The sequence below is a fragment of the Zalophus californianus genome, chromosome 14 (assembly GCF_009762305.2).
Source record: "Zalophus californianus isolate mZalCal1 chromosome 14, mZalCal1.pri.v2, whole genome shotgun sequence".
In the NCBI taxonomy this organism is placed as follows: domain Eukaryota; kingdom Metazoa; phylum Chordata; class Mammalia; order Carnivora; family Otariidae; genus Zalophus; species Zalophus californianus.
The window spans coordinates 8008624-8027692 of NC_045608.1; the positions used below are offsets into that span (position 1 = coordinate 8008624).

The 19069-nt window shown below is 41.8% G+C and overlaps 1 protein-coding gene across 3 annotated transcripts in view; it reads left to right on the forward strand.

Annotated features, from left to right (window-relative positions):
• ANAPC5 (anaphase promoting complex subunit 5) overlaps nt 1–16161 on the forward strand; it is a 41862-nt gene extending 25701 nt beyond the window's left edge. Inside the window, exons 11-17 of one of the 3 annotated variants that reach the window (XM_027576404.2) lie at nt 866–1001; nt 4250–4324; nt 6654–6775; nt 7237–7344; nt 7428–7575; nt 15261–15423; nt 15915–16161. In XM_027576404.2, the coding sequence (XP_027432205.1) occupies nt 866–1001; nt 4250–4324; nt 6654–6775; nt 7237–7344; nt 7428–7575; nt 15261–15423; nt 15915–16105 (943 nt within the window). In that variant the 3' untranslated portion in view covers nt 16106–16161. Of the gene's footprint in view, nt 1–865; nt 1002–4249; nt 4325–6653; nt 6776–7236; nt 7345–7427; nt 7576–15260; nt 15424–15819 lie in introns of all 3 variants that reach the window. The other 2 variants (XM_027576403.2, XM_027576405.1) reach the window with 2 other exon arrangements.
• The last annotated feature ends 2908 nt before the right edge of the window (nt 16162–19069 follow it).

A 19069-nucleotide genomic window follows, 5' to 3' on the forward strand; every position in this document is an offset into this window, starting at 1 on the left:
TTCCCATGCTCATTCTTATTTGCTCCTCCCAGCTGCCCTATGAGGTAACTGGTAGGTGCGCTCCATTCTAGGATGTGAAAACCAAGGTTCATACATCTGATCTGCCCAAGATCACAAATGTCATTATCAGTGACAGAGCCAAGACTCACACCCAGGTCCTGTGACTCCAAGCACTATGCCCCTAGGATCCGAGACCGGAATCTCTCTTCCTGTCCCTGGCAGGCAGGGGCCACAGTTGCTTGGGTTGCGCTTCCCTGTTAGCCAAGGTGTGTTCTCTGGAGTATCTCCGGCCTCAAGTTTAATTTTCCATTTGGCCTTCTTTAGCTTGGAAGTACCCTTCTGAACCAGGTTTTTAATCCTGGAGCCCCGTCACTACCCCACCTTCTACCTAGACAATCTGCTATTTCTAGGAATTCAATAATGAAAGGAAGCGCCTCCTTTACGAGTCTTGTTTTTGTATACTTGAGATCATTTTTTGGCACGATGTGCTCTGAGACAGCTGCAGACACTGGCCGCTGCTTACGTTGCCAGAGCAGCTGGTGCCAGGATGGCATCAGGTCTGAATTTATCCATGAAAACTAATTAACGCACTGTGACCACAGGGAAATTAGAGGCAGTCAAGGGGTCTGGAGCTTGGAGCTCCCGGTTGCGCCGTAACCACCACATGTTTCCTTTGGGACTGCACACCCAGGGTGCGTTTCTGCTTTCCTTGTGCTGAGGGTGGGAGGTGGCCGCTCCCCCTAAGCCAGAGCCTGCAGAGGGACTTCATTTCCTTCCATTTCCACTCAAGATAGTTGTGGGATGTGGCTGAGGGGCAACCTGGGTCTCTTGACTGAAGGGGATTCCTGTCCGTCTCCCCACCCAGCACCATGGCCTTGCAGCAGGCCCAGATGTTGCTGAGCATGAACAGCCTGGAGTCCGTGAATGCAGGTGTGCAGCAGAACAACACGGAGTCATTTGCCGTCGCCCTCTGCCATCTCGCAGAGCTGCACGCAGAGCAGGTAGGCAGGTAGCTGGGCCTGCGTGCTTTGGGAGCAGTGGAGGCTCCACCATGTCATCCTCTCTGCTGCTTCAGAAAAGCACTGGATGTGTCTGGGTCAGGCCTGGTTGGATGCAGGGGGCGCTGAAAGGGTGAAATCCCATCGCTGGAAATGGATGGGGTGTGGAGTCTATAAAGTTTGTTGAACTTGGGATCTCTTTGCATTGACAAAGGGAATAAGAGGTCAGCTATTTCCATGTAGCAAATGGAATAAAAGGGAGTCTTTGAAATTAAAGGTAGTAGAGCTATGTATGTTTATAGGAGACGGGAAAGCCACACCAGTTAATGTTACGTCTCCAGCACAAGTCTGACTGACTCCAAAAAGGGGCAGTGGAAACTGGATGTAACCTTGACTCACAGCCCAAGTCCTTTTACATGGTTCTCTTTGTAGGGCATTGAGGAAAGGGTCTCTCCTGCTGCCCTAGGCTTTCTCTCTCCTTTGCTCCAAAATGTCTTCTTTCATGGAAAAGAAGTCAGGGAAACCTCTTACCCAAGCCCTCTAGCTCACTAAACACTGCCTTGGCTGTACGTGCCTTTCCTCGCTCATACGGCTTCCTCCACTTGTCTGTAGTGTCTGTTACCGTTAGGTTATCGTTAGGGTGTACCTTAGCACTCAGTATTCCCTAATCTGCAGCCCGAAGAGCTCTGGATGGTGTCCGCCCCTTTCAGAAGTCTATAAATACTTACCCCCACCAACCGTATTTCAGCGTTTGACAGTCCTTTAGGTATCTGTGGAGACAAAGGGGATGGATGGGCCCTGGCTGCGTCCCACGTGCACCTTCATCAGCTGCCCTCTTCCTGCACCTGGGAAGCATCACCCCGGCTTCCGTGATGTCAGAACAGCGGCCAGCTGCACGTGCTGTTTGCTTTCCTGCAGGAAGCTGCACGTTCATCACTTTCTTGGTTTTTTTACCCCTCCTAATGGAACCCCGAAACATATCGCCTTTTCCTCTCCCGCTACCGTGGTTAAGTGGAGCATTTGGTAATGGATGAGTCAGTGAACCTTCAGTTAGGTGTTTGGTGTGAACCTCGTGCGACTTTTCTCCCCCAGCAACTTTTTTGAGAGAACATTCACATGCTGTACAATTCACCCACTTTAAGTTTCCCCATATGGCTTTTTGAAGCCATTCTCCCCACTGACCCCAGCCTTAAACTGGGTAACTTCCTTTCAGCTCTCTTTGAGTTATGTAGGGTAGAAATGATTTTTTTTTTTCTCCCTGCTGGACTGAAAAACTACTTTACAAAAATCTTGGTCTTGGCTCGATACTCAAGCTTTGAAACTTTCTCCAAGGCCAGTTATTAGAGTTCCTCGATTTTTCCTGGGAGATCTTTCCTGCTCTTTGGATCTGTGTTGGTATTTCCAGCCTCATGTCCCTTATATCCCCGGGCTTATGTGAAGAAGCTGCTGATGCCATCATTGCCTGGCTCCAGTGGCCGGCATGTGTTGTGAAGCCTTAGAATTGCACTGCTAGGAGATAGGCAGTGGCCTCTTTGTTTCATTTCAGTCCCTTCCTCCCTTTCCTCAACCTGCCTTCTTAAGACCTTGCTGGTGCTAGAACATCAACCAGGTAGCTATACCCACGGGGCTGATGATTGTCACATTTTTAATTGTACAGGTTGGTTGGGCCCCTGGGAAATTAAGCTTGGCCAGCGGTGGAGAAGGCAGCTTCATCATGCATCTCCATTTGCTCCTCTCTTTCCTTTATGTGTGCTTCGGACTGTGTTCTGAAATTGATCTCCAAATACACTGGATGCTGCACTTTGGTGTGGCAGTGACTGGGGCGTGGGCGAACCTACAAAGAAGTTAAAAGGTCTGAATAGCTGTTTCTGACCTTTCTCCTGAAACCCAAAGGGAGCACTAAGACAGCCAGCCCCCTTGCTGTTTTCGTATAATTCTAGACCATCTGGTATCATAACTCTCCCAGCCTCAGGAGGGGCAGGTCACAGTGGGAATGTTTGGGGGGATACTGCAGTGTGTGTCTCTCTACTTGGCCTGCAGGTTTGACAACCCATCTCAACCTATGGGCCCAACTCACTGTGGCAGTCATGAAAATAGTTGGCAAGATTGGTCATTTAAAAATCATAAGAGTAAAAAGATTATTGACCTTTTATTATAATTCAATGTAATTTCCACTTCATTCACTTCAAATGAAAGTTTACTTGCAGTCTAATTGAACTTCTATATAGACAGAAGACATTTCACCTAATCAAAGGATTGGGACAAATTGAAAAGCTTTTGGAGTCAATAAGGAACATTCCAACGACATAAGGGTACAAAAAAAGACATGAAAGTGTATTCACATAAAAAACAAAAATGACCCCAAAACATGAAAACATTTTCAATCTAGTTATTAAAGAAATTCAGATTAATACAGTGAAATACTAGTTTCACCAGTCAAATAGGCAATCCTTAAATATTGTGGTGGGAGAAAGGCGTAGAGTGCTGGTATGAAAGCTCTTGGCACATTTCTGGAGGGTGGTTTAGTAATTTCTATCAGAAGGCTTCAGAGTGCCTACCATTTGGCCAGCCAGTTCTACTTCAAAGGTCTCATCTCAAGGAAATGACTGGACAAGTGGACAACTATGTGAAGGTAAATGCACCAAGATACTCACTGTAGCATTCTTAAAATGGACAAAATTAGAAACAACCACACTGTCCCACACTAGGAGGTTATTTTGATGTGTCATAGTTTATTTACCTAATAACATACTATGATATAGCTTTGTATTTGTGGACACTGGAAAGATTGATTCATTCAAAAAATATTTATTGAGTGTCTACCATGTAGTACACAGTGTTATAGGCAATTTACAGAAATCGCATATATACCTGTTTTTAGAAAACGTGTATGTGTCGTTTATTTATGTGCATAAGAGAAATTTAGAAGGATATGTGCCAAAACATTATTGTGAGTATCTTTGGTGAGATTGAAATTGGTCTTTTTCTTATTGTTTACATTTATTCTTAAGTTTTTTTTCCTAGAATGAACACGCATTACATGTGTAATTAAAAAAATTTTTTTAATGAACAAATAAAATATGCTAGAACCTTAAAAAAAAAAAAGACCCCTTGATGTATGACAGTCTCTGGCTCATGCCTTCCAGGGTACAGCACCACAAACAGGTGAATCATAGTGACATCCTGTGAGTGGTGTAGCAGGTGTGGTTTACAACACAGGTGTGCTCATCAAACTGTGTGTTTCTACTTAGGGCTGTTTTGCTGCAGCTTCGGAAGTGTTAAAGCACTTGAAGGAACGATTCCCGCCTAATAGTCAGCATGCCCAGGTAATCTGCCTTTTGCATGGCATTGGATTTATTTCCAAAGAGATGGTTTTTACTGTATTGTTGTCAAAGCAGAATATTTTAGGGTCTCCCCTCAGTTTCTTGTGTCTTGGTTCCTTTCTGTGTCATCTGTGCATTGAGGTGAATATAGGTACATACCAGACTCTCTAAACTCTGTGAGAGAGGGCAGAGAAATAAACTCTGATAAAAGATTTAAAGATTTATTTAGGGAACTTTTTCTTCCTGTCTTTATGGTTTTAAGGTAGTATTCGTTGTATCTCTAACTGTATGGATCATCTGTGTCTATGGATAGATGAAGAATTACATCTCAGTTTGGTGTTGTGTGCCTTACTTGGCAACTCTAGTCTTTTCCTGCCAGAATTAAATGACCTTTTGGGAAGATGTTGTCCCCAGAGGGAATTTAATTTTATAAAGCACTCCCAGGCCCCCTGTTCGTTATTGCACTGATGTCTGTCTCTAATGGGGCTGAGAAAGCTGTTCTACTGGTCCCTTCTTTCCCTTACCAAGTTTAGTCAGCAATGGATTCGAGAATTTGAGACCCTAAGAGGTCATGGCCTGGGAATCCACTGCTGGTCCCTGAGGCTGCCACTGCCAGGGGTTGTTGGCTCCACCGCACTTGATATGCTGTGGGTACCCATCTGCATGTGAAATGTGCTGGGGTCTCAGCAGGCTGTGGTCTGAACTCAAAGTGCCCAGCTGCAAAGGTGGTATGCAAACAAAATAGAAGATTGGAGAAAGCACCTACGGGTCATGTGGGAAGGGAGGGTTAAGTGTGGTTCTGTGGCAGTGCTAACGTGATGGAATGGTTTTGGTTATAGTTCTAGATGTTTAAAAAAAAAAAGAATGTAATTCACAGTTCACTGAAAAAACATCTATGGCCAATAGATACATAACAAGATGCTCAGCCTGACTGACAATCAGGGAAATACAAGTGAAAACAATAATGAGATATTTCATACCCATCAGGTTGGCCACTGGTCAAATACCTGACAACACCAAGTGTTGGTGAGGACGAGGAGTGACAAGTAGTGTCCTGTGCTCCTGGGGGGAGGGGTGCGAATCCGTGCAACCTGTTGGAAGAACGAATGGGCGGGCACTACATTAAAATGAAGGTGCGGATGTCCTACGACTGCCTTCCCACCGCTTTCTGTAGACCTGAGATAAACTCTTGCACCAGGAGAGATGTATGAGAATGTTGATTGCAGCCTTGTTCAGAAGAGTGAAAAATTGGTCCTACCTAAATACTCATCAACATGAGAATAGATAAGTTGTCACATATTCATGTAATTGAAAACTATTCATCAGTGAAAAGGATAAACTAGAGAGCTACTTGTATGAACATGTGTAAGTCCCAGCAAAATAATGTTGAGCTTAAAAGCAAGTTGTCAAAGGATACATAGGGTATGATAGTATGTACTATATACAAAATTTAAAAACGTACAAGATTGCTCTCTGGGCTGAATGCACCAAGAAGGTTGGAATCATCGGTGCCTCTCGGACCCCGTTATGGTGCCTCCCTCAGGAAGATGGTGAACAAGACTGAAATAAGCCAGCACGCCAAGGAAACTTGCTCCTTCTGTGGCAAAACCAAGATGAAAAGAGGAGCTATGGGGATCTGACACCTGTGGTTCCTGCATGTAAACCGCAGCTGGAGGTGGGGAGGGGGCAGGTGGGGGTGGGGGGGAGGTAACCCCGACCTATAGCACCACTTTTGCCTTCACAGGAACATCTGAAGGGATCGAAAGTGAAAGACGGGGTAGAAGCTCTATCATTTGAAACACTGCTAGCCTATAATGGGTTAATTTATGTAACAAAATTACTTAAGCTTGTTGTAAATTTATTAATAGTCTGTTGGTTGCATTGACTTCTCTTAGAAAGCTTGGAAATCAAAAATCCTTCTAATTTTTATTGGAAAAAAAACATATGGGATCATACTATACATTGTTTAAGGGTAAGAATATATGCTGTAGAAGTATAAAAACATGAATGAGAGTGATAAACATTAAATCTGGTGCTTACTTTGGGCAAAGAAAGGGGAATGGAATTTGCGAAGAACTTCAGTAGTGTGTGATAGTATCTGAAGCAAATAAAGCAAAATTGTGATTTGACAAAGTTGGTGATTGGCACACATGGGTTTTTTTATTCTTAGTGCTTTTTCACATCCTTGAAATATTTATAAAAACATTTTTAAATCTCAAAAATGTATGAATTGTAAGAATACTTGCTAAGAAAGCCAAAATATTTTTATATTTCTGTTGAATAACGAGGTGAACCCTTGCCATTTTGTTCTTTTTTTTTTTTTTCTTACTAGTTATGGATGCTATGTGATCAAAAAATACAGTTTGACAGAGCAATGAATGATGGCAAATACCATTTGGCTGATTCACTTGTTACGGGAATCACAGCTCTTAACAGCATAGAGGGTGTATACAGGTAAGAGACTAAAAACTCCAACCCCAGGGTGAAGTAATCCTCAAATGCCTTTATTCTTATTTGTTTAATTAAAGTTAATGTATTAACTTTAGCTTAGGAAAAAACTTTTTTTCCTATTTATTACCTATTTCTTCTGGGAAATTAGAAAATACAGATGAGTAAAATGGACAAAATAAGTATCACCCAGAGATAATCACTAATGTTCTGATATCGATAATTCCAGACTTTTTTGTTCTTGCATGTGTGTGTGTGTGTGTGTGTGTGGGTGGGTGGGTAGGTGTATACACATGTACTTACACACACACACTTTTTTCCCTCTTTTAACAAAAATTATATCAGGCAAGGTTCTTCCCTATGGGAGGTTCACAGTCTAGTTGAGGAAATAGAGACTCTAACCCTCAAAGCGACTTGACTTGCAAAACATCAGCATAACCATTTTGTTTATATTGTTTCTGTGTCAGGAAAGCAATTGTACTACAAGCTCAGAACCAAATGTCAGAGGCGCACAAGCTTTTACAGAAATTGTTGATTCATTGTCAGAAAATCAGGAATACAGAAATGGTGATCAGGTAAGGGAGGTCTCTCAAGCACCTGCTGTAGGTGGACCCTTGCGCCGGATATTCTCACTCCATGTCTCTCTCTTTGCGGGCAGTGTCCTGTTATCTGTGGCAGAGCTCTACTGGCGGTCTTCCTCCCCCACCGTCGCGTTGCCCGTGCTCCTACAGGCTCTGGCCCTCTCCAAGGAATACCGGTTACAGTACTTGGCCTCCCAAACAGTGCTGAACTTGGCTTTTGCTCAGGTAAGCTGATCTCTGTTTTTATAGCACATATTTGTGCTCAAGAACTGGTGAGTCTGTTACTACTTTTTGGTTTTGAAAAGGATAATAATGAGCATTGACTTCTTAATATTGAAGTCTGGGAATGTAGTCTCATCGTCAGGCCCTCCATGGAAGTCTGAAGTTGCGAACTCCCTGGCAAGCTGACCCCTCCCAGTGGCACTGGCTGTACTGAGCTGCATATTTAAGAAAGGGGATGCACCTTTTCATTGAGGACAGTAGTATCATATTAATGATTTAGCTGGCCCAGAGCTATGCTTGATTAATAAGGGGATAAATAAAGAAATGAGGAATTTGTGTGTTCATTGAAAGCTTTTGGAAATTAAATTGTATTTTATGTTTGTTTTCTGTCTCCTCCTGAGGAATGTAAAGGCTTTCGAGAAAGGGACTTTGTTTTCTCCCTGCTGTGATCTCTGGTACAGAGTAAGACGTACACATAGTAGGCTTTTAATAAATATTTAGTGAATGAATGCATTTTGAACTCACTGGCACTAGAGGAATTTACTAACTTAAAGCAGATATTCCCCAAACCATGCGTTAGAGTTAATTGGGAAGATTTAAAAAATATCTATATATCTGGCCTTGCCCTGAATGCATGGAGTCAGAATCTCTATGGAAGGAGCACGGGAATCTAATGTTTTCCTTTCCAGCTTCTCTAGTGATTTTTTCTTTTCTTTTCTTTTCTTTTCTTTTCTTTTCTTTTCTTTTCTTTTCTTTTCTTTTCTTTTCTTTTCTTTTCTTTTCTTTTCTTTTCTTTCTTTCTTTCTTTCTTTCTTTCTTTCTTTCTTTCTTTCTTTCTTTCTTTCTTTCTTTCTTTTTCTTTCTTTCTCTCTCTCTCTCTCTTTCTTTCTTTCTTTCTTTTTTAAGATTTTATTTATTTGACAGAGAGCACAAACAGGGGCAGTGGGAGAGGGAGAAGCGGGGAGCCTGCTGAGCAGGGAGCCCGATGCGGGGCTTGATCCCAGGACCCTAGGATCATGACCTGAGGTGAAGGCAGATGCTTGACCGACTGAACCACCCAGGCGCCCCTCTAGTGATTTTTTCTTAATTAAGATAAAATTCACATAAAAAATTTACCATTTTAATCATTTTTTTTTAAAGATTTTATTTATTTATTTGACAGAGAGAGACACAGCGAGAGAGGGAACACAAGCAGGGGGAGTGGGAAAGGGAGAAGCAGGCTTCCCGCTGAGCAGGGAGCCCAATGTGGGACTCGATCCCAGGATCCCGGGGTCATGACCTGAGCCGAAGGCAGACGCTTAACGACTGAGCCACCCAGGCGCCCCCATTTTAATCATTTTAAAGAGCACAATTCAGTGGTTTTAAGAATATTTACAGGGTTTTGCAACCATCAGCACCATTTAATTTCAGAATATTTTCATCACTCCGAAGAGGAACCTTGTGCCCATTAAGTAGTCACCCCCATTCCCCCCTCACCTTGAGCCCCTGGCAACCTACTTTCAATCTACTTTCTGCCTCTGTGGGTTTGCCTATTCTGGATATTTCATATAAATGGAATCATACAATATCTGGCCTTATGTAGTCTGGCTTCTTCACTTAGCGTAATGTTTTCAGGATTCATTCATGTTGTAGCAGGTGTCAATGCCTTTTAATGGCGGAATAATACTTCATTAGATGGATAGACTACATTTCATTTATCTATTCATCAGTTGGTGGACATTTGGATCAGCTATTATGAATAGCTGCTTTTAACTTCATGTATAAGTTTTTGTGCGGATATATGTTTTTATTTCTCTTGGATATACTTAGGAGTAGAATTGCTGGGTCATATGATAGAATTATCTTGTTTAACTTTTTGTGGAACCACCCATCTGTTTTCCACAGTGACTGCACCATCTCACCAGCAATGTATGAAGATTCTGGTTTCTCTGTGTCCTTGCCAGCACTTGTTATTTCCCATTTTTTTATTATGCCCAACCTAGTGTAAAGTTCTATCTCATTGTGGTTTTGATTTGCATTTCTGTAATAACTGATGATATTGAGCATCTTTTCATGTGCTTATTGGCCATTTGTATATGTTCTTTGGAGACATCTAAGTCCTTTACCCATTTTTCAGTTTGGTTATTGTCTTTCTGATGTTCAGTTATAAGATTGTTTTGTATATTCTGAATACTAGACCCTTATCAGATAGATGATTTGCAAGTATGTTCTGTTCTCTGGGTTGTCTTTTCACTTTCTTGATCATGACCTTTGATGCACTAAAGTTTTTAATTTCAATGAAATCCAATTCATCCTTTTTTTTCTTTTGTTGCTTATGCTTTTGGTATTCTACTTAAGAAACTGTTGCTTAGGGGCACCTGGGTGGCCCAGTTGGTTAAGCAACTGCCTTGGATCATGATCCTCCAGTCCTGCGATCGAGGCCCACAGGGAGTCTGCTGCTCCTTCTGACCCTCTCCCCTCTCATGCTCTCTCTCCCTCTCTCTCTCTCTCACAAATAACTTAGTGGGAGCTTTAAAAAAGAAAGAAGAAAGAAAGAAAGGAAGGGAGGGAGGGAGGAAGGAAGGAGAAAGAAAGAAACTTGCATAATCCAAGGTCATGAAGATTTATACCTATATTTCCTTGTAAGCATTTTTTGTTTGATTGTGGGGTTTTTTTGGTGCAAAAAGGTGAATTTATTAAAGCTTGGGGACAGGACCCGTAGGCAGAAAGAGCCACTGTGTGGGTTGTGAAGGGTGGCTGATTATATACTCTGGGGTTGTGGGAGGTAAGGATAAGGGAGGTTTCAAGAGAACTTTCATATGCTAAGGAGGACCTACAAGATATCGGAGGCCTTGCCATTGTCAAGTTAAGGTTGTTTTTCCCCCCTCTAGCAAGGCATTAACATTAAGATAGTTGGGAGATTCCTGGAAGAATGTCACACACGTCCCACCCAGGAGTGAGGGGGTGGGAGGAGGTTGCAGGGTGTCAGCTTATGCTTTGTCTTCAGCCAGCCTTCTGCTCCCTCATCATTTCCCCTCTGAACAATTTTGACCGTTAAATCTTTAAGGTTGTTGAAGGTGGAAGGTCTCATCTTCTGTAACTTCTTCCTGCTGAATAGGGTTTTAATAGTCTTAGGTCTTACATTTAGATCTTTGATCCATTTTGAGTTAATTTTAGTATATGGTGTGAGGTAGGAATCCAGCTTTATTTTTCATATATGGATATCCCAGTGTCCTAGCACTACTTGTTGAAGAGACTATTCTTTTCCCATTGAATGGTCTTGGCACCCTTGTCAGAAATATTGATCATGGATATATGGGTTTATTTCTGCACTCTATTCTTGATCTGTATATCTGTCTTTATGCCAGTACCATACTGTTTTGATTACTGTATCTTTGTATTAAATTTAAAATCAGGAAGTAAGAGGGGCTCCTGGGTGGTGCAGTTGGTTGAGCATCTGACTCTTGGTTTCGGCTCAGGTAATGATCTCGGGGTCCTGGGACTGGGCCCTGCATTGGGCTCCGTGCTCAGCACGGAGTCGGCTTGTCCCTCTCCCTCTGCTCCTCCCCTGCCTCGAATAAATAAATAAAATACTTCTTAAAACTTATAAAAAATTTAATTTCAGTTTTGGATTGTTTATTGCTAGTGTATATTGATCTTACATCCTGCAACTTTGCTGAAGTTGTTTAATACCTGTTACAGGTTTTTGAGAATTTTTTATAGAGTTTTCTATATATAAGATCATGTCATCTGCAAATACAGAGAGTGTTTCTTTCATTCCAATTTGAATGTCTTTCATTTCTTTTTCTTGCCTAATTGGCCTGTGTAGAACTTCCAGAACAGTGCTGAATAGAAGTGGCAAGTGTACATCCTTGTTTTTGCCCCGATCTTAGGGGGATGATTTCAGTCTTTCATTGTTAAACATGATGTTAGCTGTGGGTTTTTCACTGATGCATCAGTATTAGGTTGAGGAAGTTCCCTTCTACTCCTCAGTGTTTTTATCATGAATAGGTGTTGGGTTTTTGTGAAATGTCTTTTCTGTTTCTTTCTTTCTTTTTTTTTTTTTTTAAGATTTTATTTATTTGTCAGAGAGAGAGAGAGCACGAGTGCACAAGCAGGGGGGAGCGGCAGGCAGAGGGAGAAGCAGGCTCCCCATGAGCAAGGAGCCTGATGTGGGATTTGATTCTAGGACCCTGGGATCATGACTTGAGCCGAAGGCAAATGCTTAACCAACTGAGTCACCCAGGCGTCCTTGTTTTTTCTGTTTCAATTGAGTAGATTGTGTGTTTTTTTTCCCTTTTTTCTATTAATATAATGTTTTACATTGATTTTTGCATATTGAACTACTGTTGCATTCTTGGCATAAATCATACTTGTTTATGGTGTATGATCCTTTTAATATGCTGTTGGATTTGGTTTGCTAGTATTCTGCATCTGTATTCTTAAGGGATATTGGTCTGTAGTTTTCTTTTGAGATCTTCATCTTGCTTTGATATTAGGGTAATAGTGGCCTCATAACGTGAGTTAAGAAATGTTCCCTGCCCTTTTGTTTTTTGGAAAAATGAGAAGGATTGGTGATAATTCTTCTTTAAATGTTTCTAGAATTTGCCACTGAAGCCACGTGGTCCTGGGCTCTTTTTTGGAGATTTTTTTGGTTACCGATTCAGTGTCTTTACTTGTTAAGGGTCCATTCAGATTTTTTTTTTTTTTTAAGTAGTTTCCACACCCAGGGTGGAGCCCAACGCAGCACTTGAACTCGGGACCCCGAGATCAAGACTTGTGCTGAGATCAAGAGTCAGATGCTCAACTGACTGAGCCACGTAGGTGCCCCCCATTCAGATTTTCTGTTTCTCCTTGAGTCAGTTTTGGTAATTTGTATCTTTCGAGAAATTTGTTCATTATATCTAATTTATCTAATTTGTTGGCATACAATTGTTCATAGTATTCTCATATAATCCTCTTTATTTCTGTAAGGTTATTAGTTAACTGTGCTTTCATTCCTGATTTTTGTCATTTGAGTCTTCTCTGTTTTTTTTTTCTTGGTCAGTCTAGCTAACAGTTTATTAATTTTCTTGATCTTTTCCAAGAACCAGCTTTTAGTTTCGTTGATCCTATTGTTTTTCTTTTCTCTGTTTTGTTCATTTTCTTTTTTTTTTTAATGTGTCAGCATTTTTTCTTTTTTTAAATTTTTTTAAATTTAAATTAAATTAATTAACATCTAATGTATTATTAGTTTCAGAAGTAGAGGTCCGTGATTCATCAATCTTATATAACACCCAGTGCTCATTATGTCATGTGCCCTCCTTAATGCCCATCACCCAGTGACCCTATCCTCTCACCCCCTGTTTTGTTCATTTTCACTCTAATCTTTATCGTTTCCTTGCCTCTGTCAGCTTTGGATGTAGTTTGTTCTTTTTTTAGTTTCTGGGTTGTGTGTGTTTTTTTTTGAAGATTTTATTTATTTATTTGAGAGAGAGAGGAGAGCGCATGAGGGGGCTGGGGAAGGGAGGGGGAGAGGGAGAGGCAGACTCTGCTGAGCGGGGAGCCCATTATGGAGCTCGATCCCAGGACCCTGGGACATGACCTGAGCTGAAGGCAAACGCTTAACTGACTGAGCCACCCAGGCATCCCTTTTTTTTTATTTAAAGTTTCTTAAGGTGGAAGTTCAACTTACTGATTTGAGATCTTTTTTCTTTTTTTCATTTATGCCTTTACAGCTATAAATTTTCTTCTGAGTACTGCATCCTGTAAGTTTCAGTATGTTGTGTGTGTATTTTCAAAGTACTTCCCAATTTCCCTTGTGATTTCTTCTTTTACCTATTGGTTATTTAAAGATGTGTTGTTTGAGGGGCCCCTGGGTGGCTCAGTTGGTTAGGCGACTGCCTTTGGCTCAGGTCATGATCCTGGAGTTCCGGGATCGAGTCCCGCATTGGGCTCCCTGCTCAGCGGGGAGTCTGCTTCTCCCTCTGACCCTCTTCCCTCTCATGCTTTCTATCTCTCATTCTCTCTCTCTCTCAAATAAATAAATAAAATCTTAAAAAAAAATAAAGATGTGTTGTTTGAGTTCTATATATTTATGAATCTTCTAGATTCCCTTCTTTTATTGATTTCTAATTTTATTTCATGTGCTCAAAGAAGATACTTTGTATGATTTCAGTCTTTTAAAATTTAGAGTGTTAATTTGTGATATAACACATGATCTATCTGGAAGGTGTTCCATGTGCACTTGAGAAGAATGTGCATTCTGCTGTTGTTGGGTAGAGTGTGCTCCCTAACAAGTGACTGTTATGGCTAGTTGGTTCGTAGCCTTGTTTGGGTCTTCGGTTTCCTTGCTGATCTTCTGTCTAGTTGTTCTCTCCCTTAGTGAAAGTGGAGTACTGGAACTCTTCAACTGTTACTGTTAAGGTGTCTATTTCTCCCATCAGTTCTATCAGTTTTTGCTTCACATATTTTGGGGTTCCATTGTTTGGTGTATATGTGTTTATAATTGTATCTTCTGATGAATTGACCCTATATCAGTGTGTAATGTCTTTTAGCTTTGTAACTTTTTTTTTTTAAAGATTTTATTTATTTTAGATAGGGAGTGCACAAGAGTGCAAGCAGGGAGGGGCAGAGGGGGAGGGAGAAAGAATTTGAAGCAGACTTTGCACTGAGCATGGAGCCCGATGTGGGGCTTGATCCCATAACTGTGAGATCATGACCTGAGCTGAAACCAAGAGTCAAATGCTTAACTGATTGAGCCACCCAGGTGCCCCTTTTGTAACAGTTTTTGATTTAAAGTCTATTTTATCTGATATAAGAATAGTCACTCCAGGTCTCTTTTGGTTACTCTTTGCATGGAATATCTCTTTTCTGTCCTTTTACTTTCAGCCTATTTGTGTCTTTTAACCTAAAGTGAGTATCCTTGTAGATAACATATAGTTGGATCATGTTTTTTTCAAATCTGTTGTGCTAACCTCTGCCCTTTAATTGAAGAGTTTAATTCATTTATATTTAATGTAATTATGGATTTGAAAGGACTTCTATTTTTTTTTTTTTTTCTGTATGTCATATCTTTTTTGCTCGTCAGTTCTTCCATTACTGTTTCTTTTGTGTTAAATGGATGTTTCTTGTTTTATTTTACTATATACTTTTGAGTTATTTTCTTAGTGGTTTCCCTTATCCCAGTGATTCTTACACAGCAAGAATGACCTTTTGACCCTTTGGAATCACCAGACTAAAGGATATTGATTCTGAGTCTTCTTGTAAAGACAAAAACCTTTCTATAGGGGCCTGGGTGGCTCAGTTGGTTAAGCGACTGCCTTCGGCTCAGGTCATTATCCTGGAGTCCCGGGATCAAGTCCCGCATCAGGCTCCCTGCTCAGCAGGGAGTCTGCTTCTCCCTCTGACCCTCCCCCCTCTCATGTGCTCTCTCTCTCTCTCTCTCTCTCTCTCTCTCATTCTCTCTCTTTCAAATAAATAAATAAATAAATCTTTTAAAAAAAACCTTTCTATAGTGTGAATAACTACTACCTACTGTATCCATCATAATTTGAAATCAGATTGTCACACATTGTTTTCTAGGAGTGTGGTGCATATTCAGTGTAGTACATGTCAGGGAGAACATAAGCCAGACATGGCCCTTTGGGAGAGAAGAGCCAGAAATGAAGCCTTTTCTGTCACGGGCAGTGGATGTGGGTGTGTACAGTACCACAGTGTTTCTTTTTCAGCTCATTCTTGGAATCCCAGAGCAGGCCTTAAGTCTTCTCCACATGGCCATTGAACCCATCTTGGCTGATGGGGCAGTGCTGGATAAAGGCCGCGCCATGTTCTTGGTGGCCAAGTGCCAGGTGGCTTCAGCAGCTTCTTATGATCCACCAAAGAAGGCAGAAGGTAGGGAGCCATTCAAAGATTGCTGGGCAATACTACTGTGGAAAAAAAAAAATTTAGGACCCAGAAGAAGGAAGACATTAAATTTGGGACAGTATTTAAGTTCTCAAATATATGTTAAAATTTCATGCTGTATTTAAAGTACTTTGACATGTATGCTTGGCATGAAGTTTGAGGGCAAGTGAATCATTATTTTAACTCTACAGAACCAGGTCCCTGGCTGGAAATCGGGACCTTTTTAAAAACCTCACCCTAGTGTTTTGTTTCTTCTTCTTCTCAAGGAGTAGAATACAAAACTGTCTGGTAAATGTTATATCAATAAAAGTAGATGTTAAGTTTTGAAAATTATGTGTGGAATGTTGAGTTAAACATGCATGGTATTTTCCCACTTTCCATCAGCTCTGGAGGCAGCCATTGAGAATCTCAATGAAGCCAAGAACTATTTTGCAAAGGTCGACTGCAAAGAGCAAATCAGAGATGTTGTTTACTTCCAGGCCAGACTCTACCACACACTGGGGAAGACCCAGGAGAGGAACCGGTGTGCGATGCTCTTCCGGCAGCTGCATCAAGAACTGCCCTCTCATGGGGTGCCCTTGATAAATCATCTCTAGTGAGAGCATCCCTGCTGATCCACTATATAGACGAGAAGATTTGGGACTTGTTTACATGCCCTCCGTCCATGTAAATGATGTATTTGATGTCTGTCTGATCAATAAACTGCATTCTGATTAGTTTGTCTTATTTTGTTGCTAGAATATACGTATTTGTTTCCCGCCCCCCCCTTTTTTAAGATTTTATTTAGGGGTGCCTGGGTGGCTCAGTTGGTTAAGCATCTGCCTTTGGGTCAGGTCATGATCCCAGGGTCCTTGGCTAGAGCCCTGCATCGGGCTCTCTGCTCAGCGGGAAGCCTGCTTCTCCCTCCCCCTCTGCCTGCTGCTGCCCTTGCTTGTGCTCGCTTGCTCTTTCTTGCTCACTCTCTTCAAATAAATAAAATCTTAAAAAAAATAAAAAAAGATTTTATTTATTTATTTGAGAGAGGAAGAACACAAGCAGGGAGGGGCAGAGGGAAAGGGAGAAACAGATTCCCCACTGAGCAAGGGGCCCGACATGGGGCTCAATCCCAGGACTCTAGGATCATGACCTGAGCTGAAGGCAGTCGCTTAACCAATTGAACCACCCAGGCGCCCCTCCCTTTTCTTTTTGATAGCAAAAGATGCCAATGCTTTTTGATAAACCGCTGTGCAAGTGTTAAAGATTATGTTCTCTCTGAAAAAAGTTGCCAATATCTTAGAATCTGTGCACACTCTCCATCATCACATGAATTCATTTAGCATCTATGCTCAGACATCAGCTCTTTTGGGTATTGCTGGATCTCTCTAGGGGGTCAGTACAGGTTTTTCTGAGGCTTGGATTTTCTTTCTGAAGCTTCCTCGCTTTGTTGGACTGAGCTGGGGTTTGTGGTGTGCCTGTGTGTGCCCGCAAGCACATGTTGGTCCTTGAGGTTAAGAAGGAAAAGATTTTTTTTTTTTTTTTAAGATTTTATTTATTTATTTGACAGCACAAGCAGGGAGAGAGGGAGAGGGAGAAGCAGGCTCCCCGATGAGCAGGGAGCCTGATGCAGGGCTCGATCCCAGAATCTGGGATCATGACCTGAGCCCAAAGCTGACTCTTAACTGACTGAGCCACCCAGGTGCCCTAGAAGGAAAAGATCTTTTTATGGTTTTTGGGCCAACGACAAAAAACCTATTTCAATCACTTTCTGGGTATATGCTTTCTTATATCTTCTGCATGAGTATATTTCTTCTCTCTTTAACTGTATAAATGAGGTTTGATGATAATAAGTCTAGGAATTCGTTATGAATAAGGTGATTATAAATTAAGAAAGGGTCTGAAGCTCAGAGGTGTGTGGGTGCTATCACTCAAATATATAGTGTATCTAATTTACATCTCAACCTAGCAATTAAGCAGAACCAGTTATTGCTTTGTCCATGAATTTATCTTATCCCTCGGTGTTTGTTCACAGGAAAATCACCGTGTTTCAAGTCCAAACCAGCAACAAGGAACCAACCAAATTTTGCAGTTTCTATCATTGGCTCTTTCTCTGTTAAATTTAAACCTTCGGATGGGAAATAATTTATCTCTAGAGCTCTTTGAAACAGTGTAAAACAACTCCCACTCATGGGGTACGTTTGTTGGCTAAAGACAGCTGCTCTGGAAATGAGGCTCAGGGTAGAGACAGAGACAGTAATTGTTGTGTTGATGTTGAAAAATCTTAAGGTTTTGAGAGGTTATATATGTAGATGGCAAAAACTAAATATTCTTAAGGGCTGTAGAGTAAAAAGTGATTCTTCCTCCCAGGAAGTAACCACAATCATCAGTTTGTTTTTATTCTTCCAAATATATTCTCTCATCTGACACATTTTTGTCCGTGTATTTAAACTGTGGTCTTTCCAATCTAAGAAGTGATCTTAATCCCTCTGCCTCAGCAGAGGAAGGTCCAAGAGATGGGGCAAGGTTGCACAGCTGACCCCTCATGTATCAACATTAAAAACCAGAAATCAGACCTGATCAGGACCAGCTACATAATTTATAAAAATTTGTGCAAAGTAAAAATACAAAGCCTGTATTAAATAGAGCATTAAACCAAGTAAGGGGCACAGTTTACATGCCCGTGAAGCCAGCCTGCCTGACCCTGCTCCCAGCCTGCACGTTCACCCTTGCAGAACTGAATCCAAAACTAATATGGTCTGTGGCCTGCTGCCACCTGTGACTTAGATTTGTTGGCTGAGGCTCTCTCCTCCAGGAATAGTGGGTTAAATGGAAAGTTGGAAACATCAAGAGTGACCCCCCCCCCCCCACACACACACAGGACTGTCTGGGTTACAGCTAATTGGCTTTTTTCCTGGTGGAGCATCTGGGGAGGGAAGGGTCAGAATGGTGTAATTATGGGTGGTTTAACATGCAAGTGTAACTAAATGATTTGGTTAAATGGGGAAAGGGTTTGGTGAGGAGGGATTTGAAGCTGTATAGCCAGTGGGCATTCGGGTCTCTACCAGAGACCTTACAGAGAAGAAAGGGTGGTGACCCAGAGACCTTACAGAGAAGAAAGGGTGGTGACCCAAGCCAGTGGCTCAGCATGGTGGGAGCTCTACCAGCAGATTGTTTGAGTGTTTCTAGCCCTGGGGCAGGTGGGTACAAATATCTTAACACTTACAGAGTGCCCTGTTGTAATTTTTTCTTTTTTGGAATATTTTATTTATTTGACAGAGACACAGCAAGAGAGGGAACACAAGCAGAGGGAGTGGGAGAGGGAGAAGCAGGCTTCCTGCGGAGCAGGGAGCCCGATGTGGGGCTTGATCCCAGGACCCCGGGATCACGACCTGAGCCGAAGGAAGACGCTTAACAACTGAGCCGCGCGGGCGCCCCTGCCCTGTTGTAATTTAAGTATATTAACACATTTAATCTTTACAACAATCCTAAGACAGGCAATAGCATTTTTGTAAAAGATTTTATTATTGAGAGTGAGAGAGCACATGAGCAGGGGTTGGGGAAGAGGAGCAGAGGGAAAGGGAGAAGCAGGGTCTTCACTGAACAGGGAGCCTGATGCAGGGCTCCATCCCAGGACCCTGTGATCATGGCCTGAGCCGAA